Source organism: Pygocentrus nattereri, chromosome 1 (assembly GCF_015220715.1).
Source record: "Pygocentrus nattereri isolate fPygNat1 chromosome 1, fPygNat1.pri, whole genome shotgun sequence".
NCBI lineage: Eukaryota > Metazoa > Chordata > Actinopteri > Characiformes > Serrasalmidae > Pygocentrus > Pygocentrus nattereri.
The window spans coordinates 19,151,020-19,172,951 of NC_051211.1; the positions used below are offsets into that span (position 1 = coordinate 19,151,020).

The 21,932-nt window shown below is 38.0% G+C and overlaps 1 protein-coding gene across 1 annotated transcript; it reads left to right on the forward strand.

Moving 5' to 3' along the window:
* Positions 1 to 347: 347 nt before the first annotated feature.
* On the forward strand, positions 348 to 21,903 carry LOC108438312 (GTPase IMAP family member 8-like; the record flags this gene model as incomplete). Its single annotated transcript, XM_017716042.2, has 5 exons — positions 348 to 513; positions 5,077 to 5,763; positions 5,967 to 6,020; positions 17,361 to 17,996; positions 20,975 to 21,903. Coding segments are annotated over exons 1-5 (2,322 nt in total), but the record flags the coding sequence as incomplete, so codon positions are not given.
* Positions 21,904 to 21,932: the final 29 nt, after the last annotated feature.

Below are 21,932 nucleotides of genomic sequence, written 5' to 3' on the forward strand. Positions count from 1 at the left end.
TTATCAGATATTTCTCAATCACTATGACCTGTAATTTTCATTTCAGGAGAAAATGAAAATGGTTTTTAAGGTTTGAACATGACAGTGAAGATTTGTGAGCATCTATATTTATTTGTATTTGCTTTTCATGCTTTTTCTTTAGCATGATTCAGAATGTGTTATGTGCAATTATTCAGGGGCTTAACTAAGAGGCACGTTACTGCACATGGTGCTGTAAAATATGGTGCACCACAAATGAGGAAGTCAGCTTCTTATTCAACTTTTCCGGTCCACCTTAAATGGTGCAGCAGCTGCTCTATTTAAGGAGGGACAGAAAAGTCAAATAAGTCGGATTATGCAAAGACCAAATATCTGCAGCTGTGCTCTTCTGCCTGAATGAAATAACACTTTGCAGTGTGGAATCTTACTTAATGTGTGTGTTTGAGTGAAGGAGTGGTCCGTTATCCGACCCTTCAACTTGATTTGACTTTAAGTTTGAGCTTGACAAACAACACAGAATGGCGTCAATGAAGGGTAAGAGTAAGTTGCTATAAATCTACATTAACAGTCGTATGCAAAGATTTGAGTACCCCGGTAAAATTACCTGTTTTTTTTTTTGGTTTTCCAGAAAAAAAAGTTACAATGGCACAATTTTTTGTTTATAGTAGTATAACTTTTGCACAGATCACATTTTCTTCATTTTTTCCCCAATACGATAAATTAAGCAAATAAACAGTAATTGTAGGTTAAAGTGTAGATGATTGTGTTAATTTATTTTCATTCAGAAAATCAACAAAACATGTCATTTGACCGGGGTGTCCAAATTTTTGCATATGACATCAGATGGGAACTGCATCAGTGCAGCATTTTCAATTTAGACCAGTTTACATTATTGTTTAATCATGGTTATATTCTAAAAAGGCATTTATGGCCTCAGGCAGTGAAGTAAAAATGGTGTTAGGTTGTGTTATTGAGGTGTGTGCTTTAACACTTTCCTGTCAAAAAATTCATTAAAAATCCCAGCATGAATTTTATGACTTTTTGATTTTATGAAAAAGTAAGATGAATAAAAACTGTTGTCAGGGGCAGAATGAAAGTGCATGACAGATTCACTCTAAATTTAAAAATCAGATAACAAAACAGTATTTCTTGTTTATTATTTTTTTTATTTTATTCCTTAAAACAATGTTTTTTTGTGTAAAAGATTTTACAAGGATTTGAACGGGGAAGGACACAGGAAAATAACCCAGAACACATTTAAATAAGACACATGAAGTCCAAGTAAATATTAATGAAAAGTAATAACATATTCATACTGAATAGCTACATCTGAATACATCATAAATACATTTTTATTGTTTGTTTTTATATTTTACAGTCCCACTAGTGTGTAGTAGCATGGCAGCTGTACAGTAGTAATACTACTACTACTACTACTACTACTACTAATAATAATAATAATAATAATAATAACAAAACAACAACAATAATAATAATAATAATAATAAATATTGTCGCTGTTGTCTCATTGATGACTTTTAGTTGTTGCATCCTAATCTATTTTGGCATTTGTCTGTGAAACACAATGGGATTATTGAGGACTAAATACTTGATCTGGCCACTGCCATTTTCAGGAGGTCATTTTTTACTTGTCCTCTTAAGCTGTGGTCAATCATGGTTGAGCATTTCTCTTCCCCCATTTGAGCCAGACTGACAGAAATGTGGGCGTATGTTATATTAGTTATAATTATATCATTAAACATTTTAAGAATCATCTCTTGTTATGCCTCCAATGATGGATCTTTCCACTGTCTTTCATTTTAGGGCTGAGCTATGATTTCCATGTATTTCCTTATTCATAAAAGCTGTGAATTTATAATTCAAATGCATATTTTACATAAAACAATCTGTTTTTGTTTTGAGTAATGACATTAAAAGAGAAATGTTTTTTCATTATCTGATTTTTACTTCAAAACGAATATGTGTTGTATGGAAAATGCCCAGATTAATTTGAGATTAAAACTGAATCAAACTGATTAAAACTGAATTTACTGTAGAGAATATGTGAAAGTGATCAAAAGGAAAAATTTAAGAGAACAAAATTAAAATGGCCATTCAGCTTACACTAAATGTAGTATTCATCATGAACAGAATGTGCTGCAATTACACCTTCTAGAAAGTTGTTTTTTTTGTTGGCAATTTATTGTTCTGCACGTTAGTGTTTGCTGGAGTGTTTTATTGATGGACAAATATCATAAACAATATTGTATTACACATCATACATATCACATAGAGAGTGCCTCTGGCTACTGATCTGGCCACCTCCCAAAAGTAACTTACACCGCATCTGTATTTTATAGAATTCAGATCATTTGCATTTAATGTCTTGTTATTTTAATACAAAATTCATTACTATTACTTAATGGATAAGGGATTTTATTTTTTATCATGTCACTTTGTCTGAGACTTATTTCTTAAATTTGGGTGAACCTCAGGGCTGTGTTTTTTTTCTATTTATACAGATGAGATACAAAAATTCTGTCTCTTGATTGTACAAGTACACTGATGATAAAGCATTGGTGGGCCGCCTGCTGAGGTCATGAAATAGGAGCATTCATATTTCAGGTCACATAAAGTGCTTAGTTCAGATGGAGCTATTGTAAGAAATACGAGTAAAACTAGGGAACTGTCAGCACTAATAACACTTGTCTTTAATTAAGCCAGGTAAAAATCATTGATCAACCTGTGGAAATGGTGGATGATTTTAAGTATCTAGGCAGTCTGATAGTAGATTAAACTTCACAGCTAATGTAGAATATGTCTTCAAACAGGCTGTGCAACAATAATATATGCTTAGACATTTAAATAGAATTTCTGACAGTGTGGATACTTCAGAACTAGTTTACAACAGTCTTACTGAGACAGTTTTGACTTACAACAGTCCTACTTAGTATGGCATTGCTGGAGAAAGGAATAGGATGAGATTTTCTAGAATTGTCAAAAAAAAAAATCACGAAGACAGCTGAGTTGTCACGATTGGCCCCTCCCAGTCCTGTCCATGTGCTAAATACATGAGGGTAAACGAGGGACAGGTGTAAACACAGGTGGAGACAATCAGGGGCAGAGTCACAAAACAAGGGGGCAGGACTGAAAACCAAAACAAAGAAGCACATGGACAGGACTGGGAAGTAAACACAACAGGAGCACATGAACAGGACTGGGAGGGGCCAATCATGACATGAGTAAGGTGTATGAGGCTTTTAATAGACAAATAATGCAGGCGTTTTAGGTTACCAAAGACTACAAAGAACATTTTAAAGAATGCCTTTATTCCATAAACAATTTCTTTGATGAATCTCAAAAGAAAAAAAAATCCAGAAATGGACAATATGTTTTTCTATCTATCTATCTATCTATCTATCTATCTATCTATCTATCTATCTATCTATCATGTACAGTTGAAGCCAAAAATTTACATACTATTGGACTAAAGACAATTTATTTTACCAAACATTTCCTGCATTAAGTGAATTAGTATGCATACTTTATTCACATAAAAGATGTTTTCAACACAACTGCTAAAAGACTAATATGAGATTTATTTCAGGTTCAATGTTCTATATAAGATCTTCAATTCACACATACTGTTTACACTTTGTTACTCTTTTGGTGCCTTTAAATAGCTAAACCTGAGTTACATGCTTCTGGAAGCCTTCCACAAACTTCTCACACTACTTTTTAGGCTATTGCTTAAAAAAAAAAAAATAGCAAAACACCCCTAAAATATGATGCTGCCACCCCCATGCTTCACATTTGAGATGTGTTCAAAAACCAGTTTTCATGATGGTATGGGGTGTATTAGTGCACATGGCATGGGTGACATGCCCATCTGTGAAGGCACCATTAATGCTCAATGTATATATACATGTTTTGGAAACATATGCTGCCATCCAGATGACATCTCAGGTTTTAACTGAAGGCCTTGCTTATTTCAGCAAGACAATGCCAAATCACATTATACATGTATTACAGCAGCATTGTCCAGGTGCTAAACTGACCTGCCTGCAGTCAAGACCTGTCACCAACTGATAACATTTGACACATTATGAAATGAAAAATGTGACAAAGGAGACCCAAAACTGAAATCCAATATCAAACCCAACATTTCACTTTCAAAACTACAGCAGTTGGTCTCCTCAGTCTCCAAAAGCTTACAGAGTGTTGTTAAAAGAAGAGATGATGAGACACAGGTATAAACATATGAACGTGTTGATGGCATCAAATTCAAAATGAGAATATATTTTTTAAACAACAATAACAGTTCTTAGTTTCAACATTTGATATGTTGCGTTTGAAGTTTACATGATTTGCATCCTATAGCATTTTATTTTTAACACTGGGTTACAGCATATATACAATAGGTAATGCAAAGTACAATGCCAAACATAGATATCAGTACCTTTTATCCAGTTCATATGTATTTAGTTGTATCTGTAATCTTTGTTAAAACTATAAAAATATATTAATTAAAAGTCAGAATCTTCTAAAAAGTAATAAAGAGTCTGAATACTTTTCTGAATGAGATTTCAGGTTTTGATTTTAAATTCACTTTTTAAAAACTCTAAAAACATTCACTTCATCATAATGGGTGATTAAGTGTGGATTGATGGGTAAAAATGGCAATTATATCAATTCAAAATCAAATCCACAACACAGTTATGGGTTCAACAAGTCAATGAGTCTAAATATGTTTTGAATCCACTGTAACACAAATACATATTTATTTACTTATTCATATACATACAATTGCACTTCTTTACTCTTTGGATGAGAACAATGTGTTAGTTCCCTAAATCACTAAGTCTGAATTTAAGGAGTGTGCTTAAAATATTGGAAAATAAAATTTCCAACATTCTGTAATGCTTGTTTTATTAACAAATAAATTAATAAGTTAAATTACACACAATCATTAAAAACATGAAATGTACATGGTGAATGCTGTTAACCAAAAACAACCTTGAGAGAAAATGACATAAGAAAGAAGGGAACTCTGTTCAAATTATGTTCAAAGTTTACATATTCTCTTCCTTTGTCTAGGGTCTGTACTGAGGATTGTTTTGCTGGGGAAGAACAGCTCAGAGATCAGTAGAGTGGGAAACTTCATCCTGGGCAAAGATGTGTTTAATACTGTAGGTCCTCCTCCTTCAGTAGAGCAGCACAGTGAGAGAGCCAGAGGAAATATGGAGGGAAGATGCATCACCCTCATCAACACTCCTCACCTGTTTGATCCTCAATTCAGAGTGACTCAAATACCTAAAAGTGTGAAAGAGTGCATGTCTCTGTGTGCTCCTGGACCTCATGTTATAGTGCTGGTTATACAGCCAGACGACTTCATTGAGACAGACAGAAATAGACTGAATTACGTCCTCAGTTCTTTTCCTGGTACGGTCCAAAAACACATTTTGATACTAACAACACAAATGCTGCAGTCAGGCTCCAGTGTAGATCGAGCTCAGGAGAACATCATACAGAAGATCATCACTGAATGCAGCAACAGGCATTTTGAGTTTAGTAGTGAATGCAGTCGCTCTGCTCTTATGAAGATGATGGAGAAGATTGTTAAAGAAAATGCAGGGGGTCACATAAAGACAGAGGGATATGAGGTTCCAGTTGCAAGAGAACGACTACTGCATAAAGAAACAACAGCACATAATGAGTCTGAAGGAACAATAGAAGAAAAGAAAATTACTTTACAAAAAATTCCCAGAAAACCCCAGGAAAAATGTAAGTTCAGTTTTTAAACTTAAGTTATACAGTTATTAGAGTATTGCAGATGAGTAGTTATTTTGTATTGACCAAAACATTATAATAAACAGAGTCAGGATATTAGGATTTTCCTTTCTTCAAAAGCAATGTTAATTATTTTCAGAATGTCATGCTTATAATAACAGTAGATTTTGTTCCTTATATTAATATCCTATAAATAGCAGGAGGAATTGGAAGTCTGCTCCAGAAATTTACTCGTGGTGGTAAAAGTCATGGTGAGTAATCAGTCTAAATGAAATTATATATTATATATATAATATATATATTATAATTTAGCACTGTTCTGTATTCATACAAAACAAACTTTCAATGTTGGGACAAAACCTTGTATCACCCATTTTTGTTGTTTTTCATTTTTGGACATAATTTATAAATACCAGCTGGCTTTTACATTATTTTAAAATCTCATGATGAATGGGCCAAAAGAGCTGCTCCAAAAGTGCAAAAAAGTGAGAAAAAAATCTTGTTTCATTAACTTCCTTTCAAAATTAAGAAGGTTTTTTCCTTCTCTCATAAAGCCATTATGGACATTACCACACACACCCACACACACACACACACACACACACACTACTGACTACTATAACACACTGCTTTGATCGGTTTAACTACTACTGATAAAAATTACCACTGTAAAAAAAAGCTACATATCTTTTTCAGAAGAACCTATACTACTGAAATCTGTAAAAATATGTAAGCATGCAGGTAGAGTAAAACAACACACTAGCAAGAATTTAATTTAATTTTCTGTGTAGTGTTCGTTTATAAAATACAGTCATCAGGTTTGTATCAACGTACTGGTGAAATAATTACTAGTTAGCCTGGTAAAAGAATCTGGACCTAAAAGGAATCTAAATAACTTAGTACATTACATAAACATTATACTTTATTGCCCATAGTGTCTGGCCAGCAGCAGTTTAGTATATACAGGGTAAAGATGATAAACCAACACACAGTTAGAGGAAATAAACTGGAACAGAATTTTTTTTTTTTAAGAAAAAAAAACAAAAGGACAGGAAAAAAAAACCTGGAGTAACAAGGAGTAAGAAGCCTGGAGTAAGAAGCTCCTCTTGTGAATCTTGTATTAATTTGTGATCACATTTCACTGAACTTACAAAAACAATTCCTAAAGGTAGAAAAAATAAATAAAAACAGAAAGAAGTGATTTTCAGAATTTGTGACTAGAAAACAGTGCAAAAACAAGATATTTCATGTTTCAATTATTTTTATTGTATTTACTTTTTTCGTACATATTCTACATTTGATACCTGCAACATGTTCCAAAAAAAAGTTGGGACAGAGGCATGCTTACCACTGTATCATCTTTCCTTGTAACAGCTTTCGGTGATCACATGGGAACATGACAACACCAATTGTTGTAGGATTTTTTCCTCATTCTTGTTTGATATAACAATTCAGGTGCTCAATGTTATATACACTTAAATGCTTTTTCCAGAAACTATTGCGACTGCTTCTGTCCTCCCCCTCCATTCCTTATGCTCATCTCATACCTCGGAAGAACACAGAGGAATCAAGGAGAGAGGAAGAGGAAGACGTGGTGGCGCAGCTAATAAATAAGACTCAGACCCTGTTGGATACGCAAGTTGCCTCACTTCGTGAAGAAATTGTTTCTATGCATGCTGATGTCTCAAAGTCAGCCGATTACATGGAAAAAAATGAGAACCGCATGGCGGAGTTGGATAGTAAGTTATCGGCAGCGGTGAGCAAGCTTGAAGCACAGCACGCCAGACTGGAGGAGAAAATAGCGGATATGGAAGACAGGTCGCGCAGAGATAACATTCGAGTTCACGGCATTCCAGAAAATGCTGAAACCGCAAATGCTCTTGCCTACCTCACGGAAGCTATCCCGCGTTGGTTTCCAGGGCTGTGCTCGGTCGAAATTATGCGAGCACATCGCGTGGGCGTTCCAAAGGAAGACGCGAACGGCAGACCTGTTCCTCGCGTTCTCATCTTCAAGCTCCTCCGTTTTACCGACAGAGACAAGCTTCTCAAAGCAGCTCGGAGCAATATCGTGGAGGTCGATGGGAAAGCCTTACGCTTCACCCCTGACTACAGTCCGCACACTTCCAAGCGCAGGCTGGCCTACTCCGACTGGATGGACATTCTGCAGAAGCAAGGGTTTCGCACGTTTCTTCTCTACCCCGCGAGACTCAAAGCATGTCGCGGAGGAGCCAGCCACATCTTTAACTCCCCGCGTGAGGCGAAGGTCTTCATTGAATCCGCTAATGAATAGAATTTGATCACTGAGGTAATCGAGTCCGAGTATTGACTCATTGTACGACCTTTCACTTTGGTAGTGGCTGTAATGTTTATTAGAATTGTTAAATGCATCTGCTGGTGTGTATATTAACATACACAAATGCTATTTCCTTCCTTTTTTTTTTTTTTTTTTTTTGGTCTGCTGACTGTTTCTATTCGTATTTCAACATGGGCTACGTAGAAAGCTCATTGCATTTAAGTTTGGTATGATATACATATAGTTCTGAACTAATTCTGGGGTGGGGGGAGAAGCCACACACGAACGACGACGGTACATCACTTAAAAACCACGGGTCCAACTTTAGGGGGAAATCACACGAAGATGGCATTTTTGGTAACTGTGTTAATAGAGTTTGGTTTTGGTGTGGGAAGGTGGGGAGGGGATATGGCGACATGATTAATTGGGGTGGGACGGATCTCTCTCATTGGTATGTTTATTTACTGTACTTTGCACTGTTTACTCTCACTTTTGCTATTATGTTTCAATGTATATAGCAGTTAAGTTGATAATTTCTCGCAGTTATGATGAGCAGCCTTCACATAGTTAGCTGGAATGTAAACGGTTTGAATGGTCAAATTAAACGAACAGCTTGTCTGGACCATTTGCGCAGACAACGTGTGGATATTGCCCTAATACAGGAATCCCATTTAAGAACAACCGACACCCGCAGGTTTTCAAATAAGTACTACTATGTGGCTGCATCTGCGTCTTTAGACACCAAAACTAGGGGTTCGCTGGTAGTGATGAAGCGCAGTCTCTCATTGAATATATTAGGAACATTTGGTAGTGAAGATGGTAGAATTTCATATGTGAAGACAGTAATATCAGGGCGTAAATTGGCTTTTATTTCTGTCTATGCTCCTTCCCAATACGAGACAGATTTCTTTCCTTATTTAACTTCGATTTTACTACAACTCCAGGAATACTCCCTCATTCTGGGAGCAGATATGAATGCACTTGCAAACTTGGCACTGGATAAATCCATCCAACAAGCTTCACCCACCCAGATGAGAGCATCTAAAGACCTCCAAGGTTTCCTTCAGGCCTTTAGCCTAATAGACTTATACCGGGTACTTAATCCTACAGTTAAACTGTACACTTTTTACTCAGCAAGACATCAGAGTTATTCTAGGATAGATTACATGTTAGCTTCCCCCGCATCATTTTCTAAATTACATAGTGCTGTAATTAGACCTTGTTCCCTATCAGACCATAGCATTGTCTCTGTGCATGCCACGCTGTCTGGAGTGCCGATGAAAGCACCACGGTGGCGATTTAATACTTCACTATTAAAAAATGAAGAATTCTGTATATTCCTCAGGGACAAACTTAATACCTTCATAGGTCTTAATACAGGCTCCGTTACTGACCCTAGATTTGTATGGGACGCCATAAAGGGATGTATTAGGGACTCCTCAATTGCGTTTGCCTCGCATCTTAACAGAAGTAAAATGAATAAGATAACAGAGCTGGAGCGTACACTTAGTCAGCTTGAGAATCAGCAACATGTTAAGCAATCTGGGATTTTACAAGGGAAAATTGCTGTGGTGAGATCTGAATTGAATTCACTGTTGAGACATAGAGCAGAATTTCTGATGCATAGGACCAGAAGAACATACTATTTTTATGGGGCCAGACCAAGCCATTTATTATCGTTAAGGTTGAAAAACCAGGAGAAATACTCTAATATTATGGCTATTAAAACACCTCTACACATTCTGACTGACCCTCGGGACATCAATACTGAATTTAAAAACTTCTATTCCACTCTATATAAATCAGAGGTTGAGCTTAATACAAATTCATGTGCGCCCTTCTTTGAAGGACTTGATCTACCCACCCTATCAAGCAGTGAGGCTGATTCACTTGGTGCTGTTATTTCTTTAGAAGAATTGAAGAATGCTTTGGTAAATATGAAGACGGGCAAATCCCCAGGGTGGGATGGAATTCCTCCAGAACTTTACCTTTCCTTCTGGGATGTGCTAGGACAACCACTGTTAAATATGATTAACACAGCTATAGACAAAGATGCATTTAACACAAGTGTTAACATGGCTATACTTACAGTATTGCCAAAACCGAATAAAGACCCGACTCAATGTGGTAATTACAGACCTCTCTCCCTCTTGAACGGGGATGTTAAAGTATATGCCAAAGTGCTGGCATCACGATTGGAGGCCTATTTGCTGAAATTGGTGCATAGCGACCAGACTGGTTTCATTAAAAACCGCTTAGCATCTGACAATGTGCGTCGCTTGTTGCACATTATTCATGAGGCAAACAATATCGAACTCCCGTGCTCAATCCTATCACTTGATGCTGAAAAGGCATTTGACAGACTGGAATGGGACTATCTTTGGACTGCTTTGTACAGATTTGGATTAGGTGCACAATTTATCCGCATGATTAAAATCCTTTATGCAAATCCCTCAGCCATGATAAGCACTGGCAATATTCTCTCCTCTCGATTTTCTGTTTCCAGAGGGACTCGCCAGGGCTGTCCCTTGTCACCTTTATTGTTCGCTCTCTCTCTTGAACCACTTGCCCAAAAGATTAGACAACATTCTTTAGTGTCTCCCATCACTTTTTGCAATACAGAACATCGAATATCACTTTACGCCGATGATATTCTTCTTTATGTAGGTAACGCTAATTCTTCACTGCCACATCTGCTGTCTACCTTTGATTGGTTCAGCACATTATCTGGTTATAAAATCAATTGGACCAAGTCATCACTGATACATTTAAATTCTAGAGCATCACAAACAACCCTGCCCCCCCATATACCAGTAGTCAAAAGTTTTAAATATCTTGGTGTGGAGATTTCCCCTTCTGTTTCTTCTATAGTCAAGAATAACTACCAGAATATCTACAGTCAAGTTGAGAAAGACCTTGAACTTTGGTCCACACTTCCAAACTCTTTACAATCTCGCATATCGACAATTAAGATGGACATACTACCCCGTGTTAATTTTTATTCCTCCATGATTCCTCTTACACCCCCAAAGGGATATTGGGAAAAGCTTCACTCATTAATCTCTAATTTTGTATGGAAGAAAAAAAGACCTCGCATAAAACTCACTACTCTCCAGCGAGACAAGACACAGGGTGGGCTGGCTCTACCAGATTTTAAGATGTACTTCTGGTCCTTTGTGTTACGTCCTCTTACTGTTTGGTTTAACCCTAATTCATCTGTCTCTTGGAGGCAGATTGAGGAAAACCTTTCTTCACCTCATAGACTACAAGACCTAATATATGCTAATATTCCTTTGAAGAAATTAAAACCGCGATTAGGTCCAGTAATGTCATGTCTACTCAAAACTTACTATACTTTAATGAAACATGTGCATGCAGGTCTTAAATGGCACAGACATACACCAATATTTAACAATTTTTCTCTTCTTAGGGGTAATGAACCTTTTACACATCCGCAGTGGGAAAAACTAGGAGTTAAGGTTTTGCAAGATCTTTACAGTGATAATGGTCTACGTGCCTTTAGTGATTTACAAGCTGACTATGGTTTACCTGGATCATCCTTTTTTCTGTATTTGCAATTAAGGTCAGCCATGAGGGCATACGGTGTCCCATGGGGTACAGGCCTGCCCACTCACCCCCTTCATAGGTTGCTGGCTGTAAGGGGACCTACTAGGGGTATAGTATCAAGACTTTATAGATTTGCTTCTGAACCTCAGAGGTCCCTTCCAGTAGAGGCCACATGGCAGAGAGATTTGTCAGTTGAAACTGACGAGATTTGTTGGAGCACAGTGTGGGAAAATATATGTAAAACATCCAAAAACCCTGACCATCAATTAATACATTACAAATTTGTTCACAGGATGTATTTAACACCTAGAAGACGCCACTCTATGAAGATTATCACATCTCCTAATTGCGATCTATGCACACTTAATGTTTCAGGGACATTTATACATGTATATTGGGACTGCCCTGATGTAAGCATTTTTTGGAAACAGGTATCTTCTACCTTATGCGACATTCTTGAAAGCACAATCCCACATTCTCCAGTGTTACATTTGCTTAATGACGACTCGTCCCTAGACATGTCTTTACAGCAAAAACGTATTCTATGGGCTGGGCTCACTGCTGCCAAGAAAATGTTGGCCTCGAGGTGGAAGCCACCACATTCTTTAGAGTGGCGAAGGTGGGCTAATTCCTTTCTTGATATCATTCGTATGGAAAGATCTGTTGCTCAAATGCATGCAGCTAGCCCTAAAACATTGAGGGCTTGGGATATGGCATACAATGTAGTTAAAGAGAGAGTGCAGTGTGATTGATCTTATTTACTTATATTTTTGTTTGTCTGTTTAGAGAAGATGTTTTGATTTGTTTGTTTCTCTATGATATGTTTGTAACATGTTTGAATGTGTGTTTGTGTACACACACAGACATGTGCATGTATATCTTAACTGATATATAGAGAGAGATCCTGGGTAATTTGAATTGGGGGGGGGGGGGTGTGTCATCGGAGTCGCCAGGGGGAGGGTTTTAAATGGTTAAAGAAATTCTCAGTTATACATTATGTGTATGGTTTTTTGTTAAGAAACAATAACATACATACGTGTGTATGTGCGTGTATGTATGTATGTATGTATACAAGAGGTACATAGAATGTATACCTATATGCTTTCAATAAAAAATTGATCACAAAAAAAGGAGAGAGGAAGAGCAGGAGGAATGAAGAGAATGTGCAGATATTGAGAAATGGGCCCACTGATTCCTTTAAATGTCATTCAAGTTGATATTGACTACCGAACAGAACTGAACCTATCACAATGTTCACTCAAAAGCACACCCCTAATACAGATTTGTGTAACACAAAAATTACATAGAAAAATAAATAACCACAAACAGAATTTAAAGTATAGTTAGATTGCTCCATATCGGTCTGTTCTGCCTGGGGGTGTCTGCAAGGCAAGTTGTAGGTGGACTTCAAACTTATATATTAAAAAAAAAAAAAAAATGGTCATTGGCCAATCGGATTTCAGTAGGTATTTCACAGCCTTACAATTAGTCAACCACCAACACATACAATTACCAAAAGCTTAAAACTATGTAGAACATGCACCAGAAAGACAATGGCAAAAGAGGATAATTTGCAGCACTCAATTTAAGTAACTAACAACTAACTGTAAATAAGCTACAAGTAATAAACTGTAAACCAACCTGTAATAGCCCATTAACTTTTATTAGAAACAATGTAGAAAAGTAGAAAGCCTTGAAATGAGTAACTTACATTGTACAGAACATTAGTCAGGAGATGCTCATTTGGAATCCAGATGAGCTGTTTTGACATTCTTAGCACGAAACATCCCAAGATGCATTCGTTTGTAAAATCCCCTTTTACCATTCTTCTTTGTATCACTATTCCTCTTTGTGAAATTATTTGCTAGCCAATAGACATTCTTATTTGTCACAGGGCACTTGATTTCCAGAAGATCAGAGTTATTTATTATGCCATCTGGATTTCCGGACATCGTAATAATAATAATAATAATAATAATAATAATTCAATTTATATAGGTAACTTTTACAAACCCAAGGATGCTTTACAAAGAGATCAGAAAGTAACAAAATACATAATCAATAATAAATAAAACAACACAACACTCTCTCTCTCTCACACACACACACACACACATACACAACTCCACAGTTCCCTCAGCTAGCAGGGGAGATTACAATGATCGAGGTAAAGAACCACTCAGCTAGCCCAAAAAGCTCCATGCTACTCTCCAACGAGAGCTCATTTTAAAGGTGTGTTTGCTCCTCTCCTCATTAGGCACAGCTGCGCTAAATCAAAGGAGAAGAGCAGCTCACACCTGTGTGGGGAGAGATCACGGCGGCTCCATCTGAGAATTTGGAATGAAACTTAAGGATATGGAATGAAATGTAACGTCATCGAGGCACATGCGCTATTTTGTTTTTCCAATGTGTGATAGTATCCTGAGTCAGCATGAAATCTGAAGCAGTAATCCTGAATAGTGGTAAGGGGAAATTAACACCCTGGCATATATGTACGAGCCAAAATAATACTAGAAAGAAACAAGCCTTCCACCTCACAGGAGCAGCAGACAAGCAGCCCCCTGGTTTGCAAGAGGGGTTGTAGGGTTTGGGTATAGTGTTGGCGTTCCACTTTAAACACATTCCAAAAGTGAATGTTGAGAGATATCCACACTACAAGCGATCACATCCCAGGGGGAACGTAACGTAGCATCCAACCATGTTTGTAATATATTTGCTAGCTAGTCCTACCCCACACGATATCCTTGGGCTTTTCAAGTGAACAGGTGAAAACTGTAGGTTGGGATTTTTGTGGGTGCTCCTGGCCTCTGAGGTTCACTGCATTCTTCCACAGTGAAACAGTGAAGTTCATTGGTAAAACTATATTAAATACAGTTACCGATATTATTTTGGGCCGTACATCCATTCGCCAGAGTGTTAATTATCTCTTCACTATTCAGGATCACTGCTACTAGATTTTATGCTAACTCAATCACAGCGACACACTGCCTGCATCCATACGGAATCTCACACATCCAAAAGATGGCGCTAGTGAATTTCATTCCATATTCCCAGATTTCCTTCCATATTCTCAAGTTTCGTTCCAAATATTCAGAGTTTTCAGTCTTTATATATATATATATATATATATATATATATATATATATATGTATGTGTATATATGTTAATACGTTTAAAAGTCACTGCTTCTACAACCCCAATTCCAATGAAGTTGGGATGTTGTGTAAAACAAATAAAAACAGAATACGATGATTTGCAAATCCTTTTTAACCTATATTCAGTTGAATACACTACAAAGACAAGATATTTAATGTTCAAATGGATAAATGTTATTGTTTTTTGCAAATATTCACTCATTTTGAATTTGATGCCTGCAACATGTTCCAAAGAAGTTGGGACAGGGGCAACAAAAGGCTGGGAAAGTTGAGGAATGCTCAAAAAACACCTGTTTGGAACATTTCATAGGTGAACAGGTTAATTGGAAACAGGTGAGTGTCATGATTGGGTATAAAGGGAGCTTCCCTGAAAGGTTCAGTCATTCACAAGCAAGGATGGGGTGAGGTTCAACACTTTGTGAACAACTGGGTGAGCAAATAGTCCAACAGTTTAAGAACAACTTTTCTCAGCGTGCAATTGCAAGGAATTTAGGGATTTCATCATCTACAGTCCATAATATCATCAAAAGATGCAGAGAATCTGGAGAAATCTCTGCAAGTAAGCGGCAAGGCAGAAAACCAACATTGAATGCCCGTGACCTTCAATCCCTCAGGCAGCACTGCATTAAAAAATGACATCATTCTGTAATGGATATTATCACATGGGCTCAGGAACACTTCAGAAAACCACTGTCAGTGAACACAGTTCGTCGCTCCATCTACAAGTGCAAGTTAAAACTCTGCCATGCAAATCGAAGCCATATATCAACAACACCCAGAAACGCCGCCGGCTTCTCTGGGCCCGAGCTCATCTGAGATGGACTGACGCAAAGTGGAAAAGTGTCCTGTGATCTGACGAGTCCACATTTCAAATTGGTTTTGGAAATCATGGACGTCGTGTCCTCCAGGCAAAAGAGGAAAAGGACTGTCTGGATTGTTAATAGCACAAAGTTCAAAAGCCAGCATCTCTGATGGTTTGGGGGTGTGTTAGTGCCCATGGCATGGGTAACCTGCACATCTGTGAAGGCATTGTTAATGCTGAAAGGTACATACAGGTTTTAGAGCAACATATGCTGCCATCCAAGCAACGTCTTTTTCAGGGACGTCCTGCTTATATCAGCAAGAAAATGTCAAGCCACATTCTGCACGTGTTACAACAGCGTGGCTTCATATTAAAAGAGTGCGGGTACTAGACTGGCCTGCCTGCAGTCCAGACCTGTCTCCCATTGAAAATGTTTGTTGCAAAATACAACAACGGAGACCCCGGACTGTCGAGCTACTGAAGCTGTACATCAAGCAAGAATGGGAAAGAATTCCACCTACAAAGCTGCAACAATTATTGTCCTCAGTTCCCAAACGCTTATTGAGTGTTGTTAAAAAGAAAGGTGATGTAACACAGTGGTAAACATGCCCCTGTCCCAACCGTTACGACCCCATAGTTAAGCCTAGGGGAAAAGGGGCCAGTAACATATGGTTTCGATGTGATGTTTGTAGCACGAACCGGGAAGGAACAAGACACAACACGTTCAGCGTTTTGTGCTGTTTATTTCACACTGCACCGGATACGAGTGAGTGAGACCCTCCTCATAACAACAACCACCACTATTTACAATATTTACATCTGTCAAAATAAACACTAAATGGACTTCTGGACCCGGACGGCGCCAAAGGAAAGAAATAATCAAAACCAACGAAAAATAAAACTAGTTCGTTGCGTCAGTTACCTAGTGAAAAACAAAACACTGACTGCACTAGTCTCCCCAACACAAAACCGAAATACACGGGTCGGCGCCGCCCCTTACCTATACATTGGGCCGCTACGTGATGTAATATGTATGAGCGCGCCCCTCTACCCTGTCCAGAACCCCAAGAAATCACAGGAGCAGCGTGAGAGAGAGAGAGAGTTGTAACGCAGGAAAGCCAGCAGACTATCAGTGCAAGGCACTTAAACTTGAACTGGGCCACATAAATAACCCGACACACACACAACACAACACAGTCCCGTGAAAACAGCGGAGCAGCAAGGAAAGCACGGAACCAGCTTAGAGCCCAGGGGTAACGCCAGCTTCCTCGAGCTTCGCCGGTCTTCTTTTAAAATCCAAGTCCCTCCTCCAGGGCCTGATCTCTGGATGATGATTGGCCGCAGTGGGGTACGGGGTCCTCTAACGATGACTGACACTGCAGCCAACCTGTAATGGAGATAGGGAACAAACGAGGGAGGGGACATACCAGCGAGCAAGCACGAAAGGGAGAGAGAATAGAAAAGAGAAAGAAAATAACACCAGCCAGAAAAGCCCCCGCCCCTTTCCAGGCCCGACACGTAACACAACTTGAGTGAATATTTGCGAAAAACAAAAAACAAAGAAAAACAAAAAATAAAGTTTATCTGTTTGAACATTAAATATCTTGTCTTTGTAGTGTATTCAGTTGAATATAGGTTGAAAAGGATTTGCAAATCATCGTATTCTGTTTTTATTTATGTTTTACACAACGTCCCAACTTCATTGGAATTGGGGTTGTAGATTACTAGGTAAACTTAAACTTTTATTTTCTATATGCCTTTTTTTCTCTTTCAGTGTCTGAGAGGCTGAACTTGGTTCTTTGTGGGAGTGATGGAGCAGTGAAGTCCTCCATATCAGATCTCATACTGGGTCAGAGACAGCACAGTCCAAAGTCCAGCAAGTGTGTGAGGAGGGAGGGAGAAGTGTGTGGACGTCTGGTCACTCTGGTGGAGATACCGGCTCTCTACAACACTCAGCTCTCAGAGAAGGAAGTGATGCAGGAGACTCTCCGCTGTGTCTCTCTCTGTCATCCTGGAGTTCATGCTTTTCTCCTTATTATTCCTGAAGGACGCCTCACTGATGAAGACAAAGGAGAAATGGAGACGATCCAGAGAATCTTTGGATCCAGATTCAACAATCACACCATTTTCCTCAAACCAAAGAGTCAGAAGAAGACAATGAAGTTAGATGAAGCCACTAAATATATTACTGAATTATACAAAGGACAAGTGTATGTTTTGGATATGAGTGAAATTTCAGTGCTTTTACAAAAAGTTGAACAAAAGGTGGCAGAAAACAATGAAAGCTGTTACACAACAATTATGTATTCAGAGGCACAGGTGGAAACACAACTGAAATATAAATATAAGAATGAAGAACTACAGAAAACAATTAAAAATCTAAGGAAAAAAATGGACAATCAGACACAAGGTAAGTAACTGTTTTAATATTAATAAGGAAACATATGGAATATGACTTTGTAGTGTGTTGTTGTACTTGTTACTTGTAGTTACAAGTAACAAGTAAGTCTTGATTCCCAAGTCAAGTCCTATGTCAAGACAGTCAATTCTTGATTCGAGTCCCGAGTCAGTAGAGGCAAGTCTCAGGTGCAAAACATGGTGGCAACTGAAATATAGCTGTAACATGTCTAACAGAATCAGATGCTTACAGATGTAAAAGACAAAGGAGGCTTTACTGATAGAAACACAATCCAATCTCGATGTCACAAAACAGGCATGGGTCAAACCAATAAGGCAGAAGACAAACAAATTCACACTCAAATCACCAGTCGACCATTCCAAAAGGGAAAAGGCAAAAATGTGGTCAAAACACAAGCAAGAGTCTAAAATCCAAAAACAGTAACCAGACAAACAATCCAGAAGGCAGGGCAAAAAGGGCAAAGTCAAAAACAAAGGCAACGATCATACACAGGAACATAAGTCAGAATAAACTTAGCCTTTTAATGACAAAATGTTAGTGGCTGTTTATTAGGGTTTTGGATTTTTTACACCTCCTGCTAAAATGCAAAACCCATCGTACACAGAGAACCATGATGGACATAATTGTATACACTGTGACTACAAGGAAAATGATTTTTGGGAGCACTGGGAACATAGCCCTGCTGAAAACAGACCATTAGAACCATATGGAATATAACTTGATTTTACTTAATGGTTGCCGTTAGATACCACTAGTTTCCTGTAGGAAACCTTTAGATCTCATTACATATTTTAAACCATTAGAATAATTTATTCAGTGATAATAACACATTAGGAAACACAGAATACCAGAGACTATTGGACACCACCAGGAGCCAACAGAATTTTTTAAATTATTTTTTCCAGCAGGAAGAATTTAAATAAAACTGTCCTAGCACAAAAACTAGCTCAGCGATCTAAAAACAGCTGCTAGTTTTAACTAATTTTAGATTAAATTAAACTAAATTTAGATGACAACAGAAACCATCTTAAATAGTGCCACAGTCAGATTCCTGCTACACCATTTAAGGCGGAATGGCGAATTTCAATTTGAAGCTGAAGAATCACGTCAACTTTAGTCTTGTCGTAAATATTGTGCTAGTTTTACCTGCAGTAACTGTTAAATTCAGTCAAACAGAGAGAGCTTCTTTTATTTGATGTGAAATGGTAAATGACGTTATCCATTTTTTTCCAAGCAGGAGAATGGGAGATAGTTCCTTATCTGATTTGAAAATTCTGATTGGAAAATGGGCAGTATGCCGCAAAGGTCTATATACCTTCTGGTAATCAGATTTTCATTTTAAAATTTAAAATTCATTTTAAAAAGTTTTGAAAAATGGCAAATTGGTCAATTTTCATTTTTGTTTCTGTTATTGTCAGTCAAAAAACAAGAAATAGCTTCATTTTAGAATTTCACAAACTAACAAAAAAATCAAATAACAAGCAAACAGTAATGGAATAAAGGGTTGGTTTTACTGATTTAAATTAACCAAAAATAAAAGTGTAGAGTGCACGTATGGTCGCAGGAGCTCACAAATCAGGCTGTTGCGGTCAAAACTATGCAAACAGGAATGATTGAGTTAACTGGTAGTTTTCTGGGAGGGACAGACAAACGTCCATGGCAAAAATGGCAAAACAAGTGTAATTTCACAATTATGCAACAAATTATTCCCCTTTGTATGTACTTTTGAACTTTGTCATATAGTTGAGGCCAAAGTTTATATGCACCAAGGCTATGGACATTCGAACACAAAGGTTTCTCACTATTGTTTTGCTCACAATTTCATTTTACCTCACACTACTATAAACCCAAATAATGGCTTTTTTTGGAGGGGGGGGGCACCTCTCCTCGTCCAAGTGTCCAAAACATATGGTCCCAAGTCAGATGAAAGAACAACAAAGTTGATAATTGACCTTTGACCCAAGGAGTACTGGTACCACACACACTTATGCCTTGTGTTTGAACTTAGTGTTCATAATGGACAATCTATGCCTTGCGCAGAAGTCCAATAATAATTCACCATTTGAGTTTAGATTGAGCAGTCTGTTCTTTCCAATCACTCCCCTCCAGGTTTCCCAGTCATTGCCAACATGAGCACTGAAGTCTCCCAGCAAGACTATGTAAGACTACTGTAGGCTTTCCAGAACCCCACCCACTCACTCCAAGAAGGCAGAATACTCTGAACTGTTGTTTGGTGCATAAGCACACACAACATTTAGTTCTCCTCCCTGAGATTTTAATTTGCATTGACTCAGAGTAACTCAAACTGCACAGCAGCCAACCAGGGACTTATGAGTATCTGTACACCCGTGCAGCGCCTCTCACCCTGTGCAACTCCTGAGTAGGAGAAGGACCAACACCTACCAAGCAGTTTGGTTCTATAGCCAACACTGTTGGTGGAGGTGAGCCCAAATATATCTAGTTGGTACTTCTCAACCTCCCACACAAGCTCTGGCTGCTCCCCCCAGTGTGGTTACATTCCATGTACCAAGAGCTAGATGCCGCCACAAGGGTCTTTGAATACAATTGTTTGTACAGATCTCCTAAAGAGGAACCAGACTTGTCGCAATCCACAATGGAGGTCAATAATGAAGGTCCACAAGTCTTGGCCGACTTATTTGGATTTTCCCATGTTTCCCATCAAAGACAAAAACACAATGACTGTAAAGATAGACCCTTTTAGCCACAGATGCACTCCCGAAAAATTTCTAATTGTGACAGTTGGTCAATTAGATGCATCTAAAAAAGACATTACATCAATTTCTGCAATCTTCTGGTTTGTTTAAGGTGACTTTACATCAATTAGAAATCTGAAATAGTGATTGAAGCCTGAAAAAAATGTTTTTCTTTTATTTTGAAGGTGTTTTGCCTAGGTGTAACTGAACAATTGAACTGAGCTGTATATGTTATTCTATTTTTTTTTTCTTTAGAGGTTTCTCCAGACATAGGAGCTCTAAAGATTGTACTCCTGGGAAAAACTGGAGCAGGGAAGAGTGCTACAGGAAACACTATTCTAGGGAAAAATGTTTTCAAACACTTACTTTCCTCTCAGTCAATTACCAGTGTGTGTCAAAAAGAATCAGCTGAAGTTGGACAGAAAAAGATCTCTGTAATCGACACTCCAGGACTGTTTGACATAAATATTTCTAATGAAGAGATCAGGAAGGAAATTGTTAAGTGCATCACTATGGCAGCTCCAGGTCCACATGCCTTTCTGTTGGTTCTTGCACTGGGACGCTTCACACAAGAGGAGAAAGAAGCAGTGAAGATGATCCAAGAATTGTTTGGTGATGAATCTAGAAAATACACCATGGTGCTGTTCACCAGAGGAGATGATCTACAGAAAATGAGCATTGAAAAATTCATTGAAAATTCTGAGCGTAGCTTACAAAACATCATTTATCAGTGTGGTAACAGATACCATGTGTTAAATAACAGACATATGGAAGATCGCAGTCAGGTCACTGCTCTACTGGAGAAAATCGACTCCATGGTGGCAGTGAATGGAGGGAGCTTTTACACTAATGAGATGTTCCAACGAGCAGAGAAAGCTCTACAAGAAGAACAGGAGAGGATACTGATGGAGAGAAAGGAGGAGATAGAGAGAGAGAAAGAAGAACTGAAAGCTAAACATGAAGCTGAAATTGAGAAAATGAAGAGGAGCATGCAAGAGGAACGACGTGAACAAGAGAGAAAAAGAAAAACAAGAGAGAATGAACTTAAAGAAAGAGAAGAGCAGATCAAGAAAGAGTTTGTAGAGAGAGAGAAATTAGAAAGAGAGCAATACAACAAAAGAAGAGAAGAAGATGAAAAAAAAATGAAAGAGTGGATGGCAGAGATTAACAAAGAAAGAGAGGAGAATAGAAAGAAGTGGGAGAAACAAAGAGA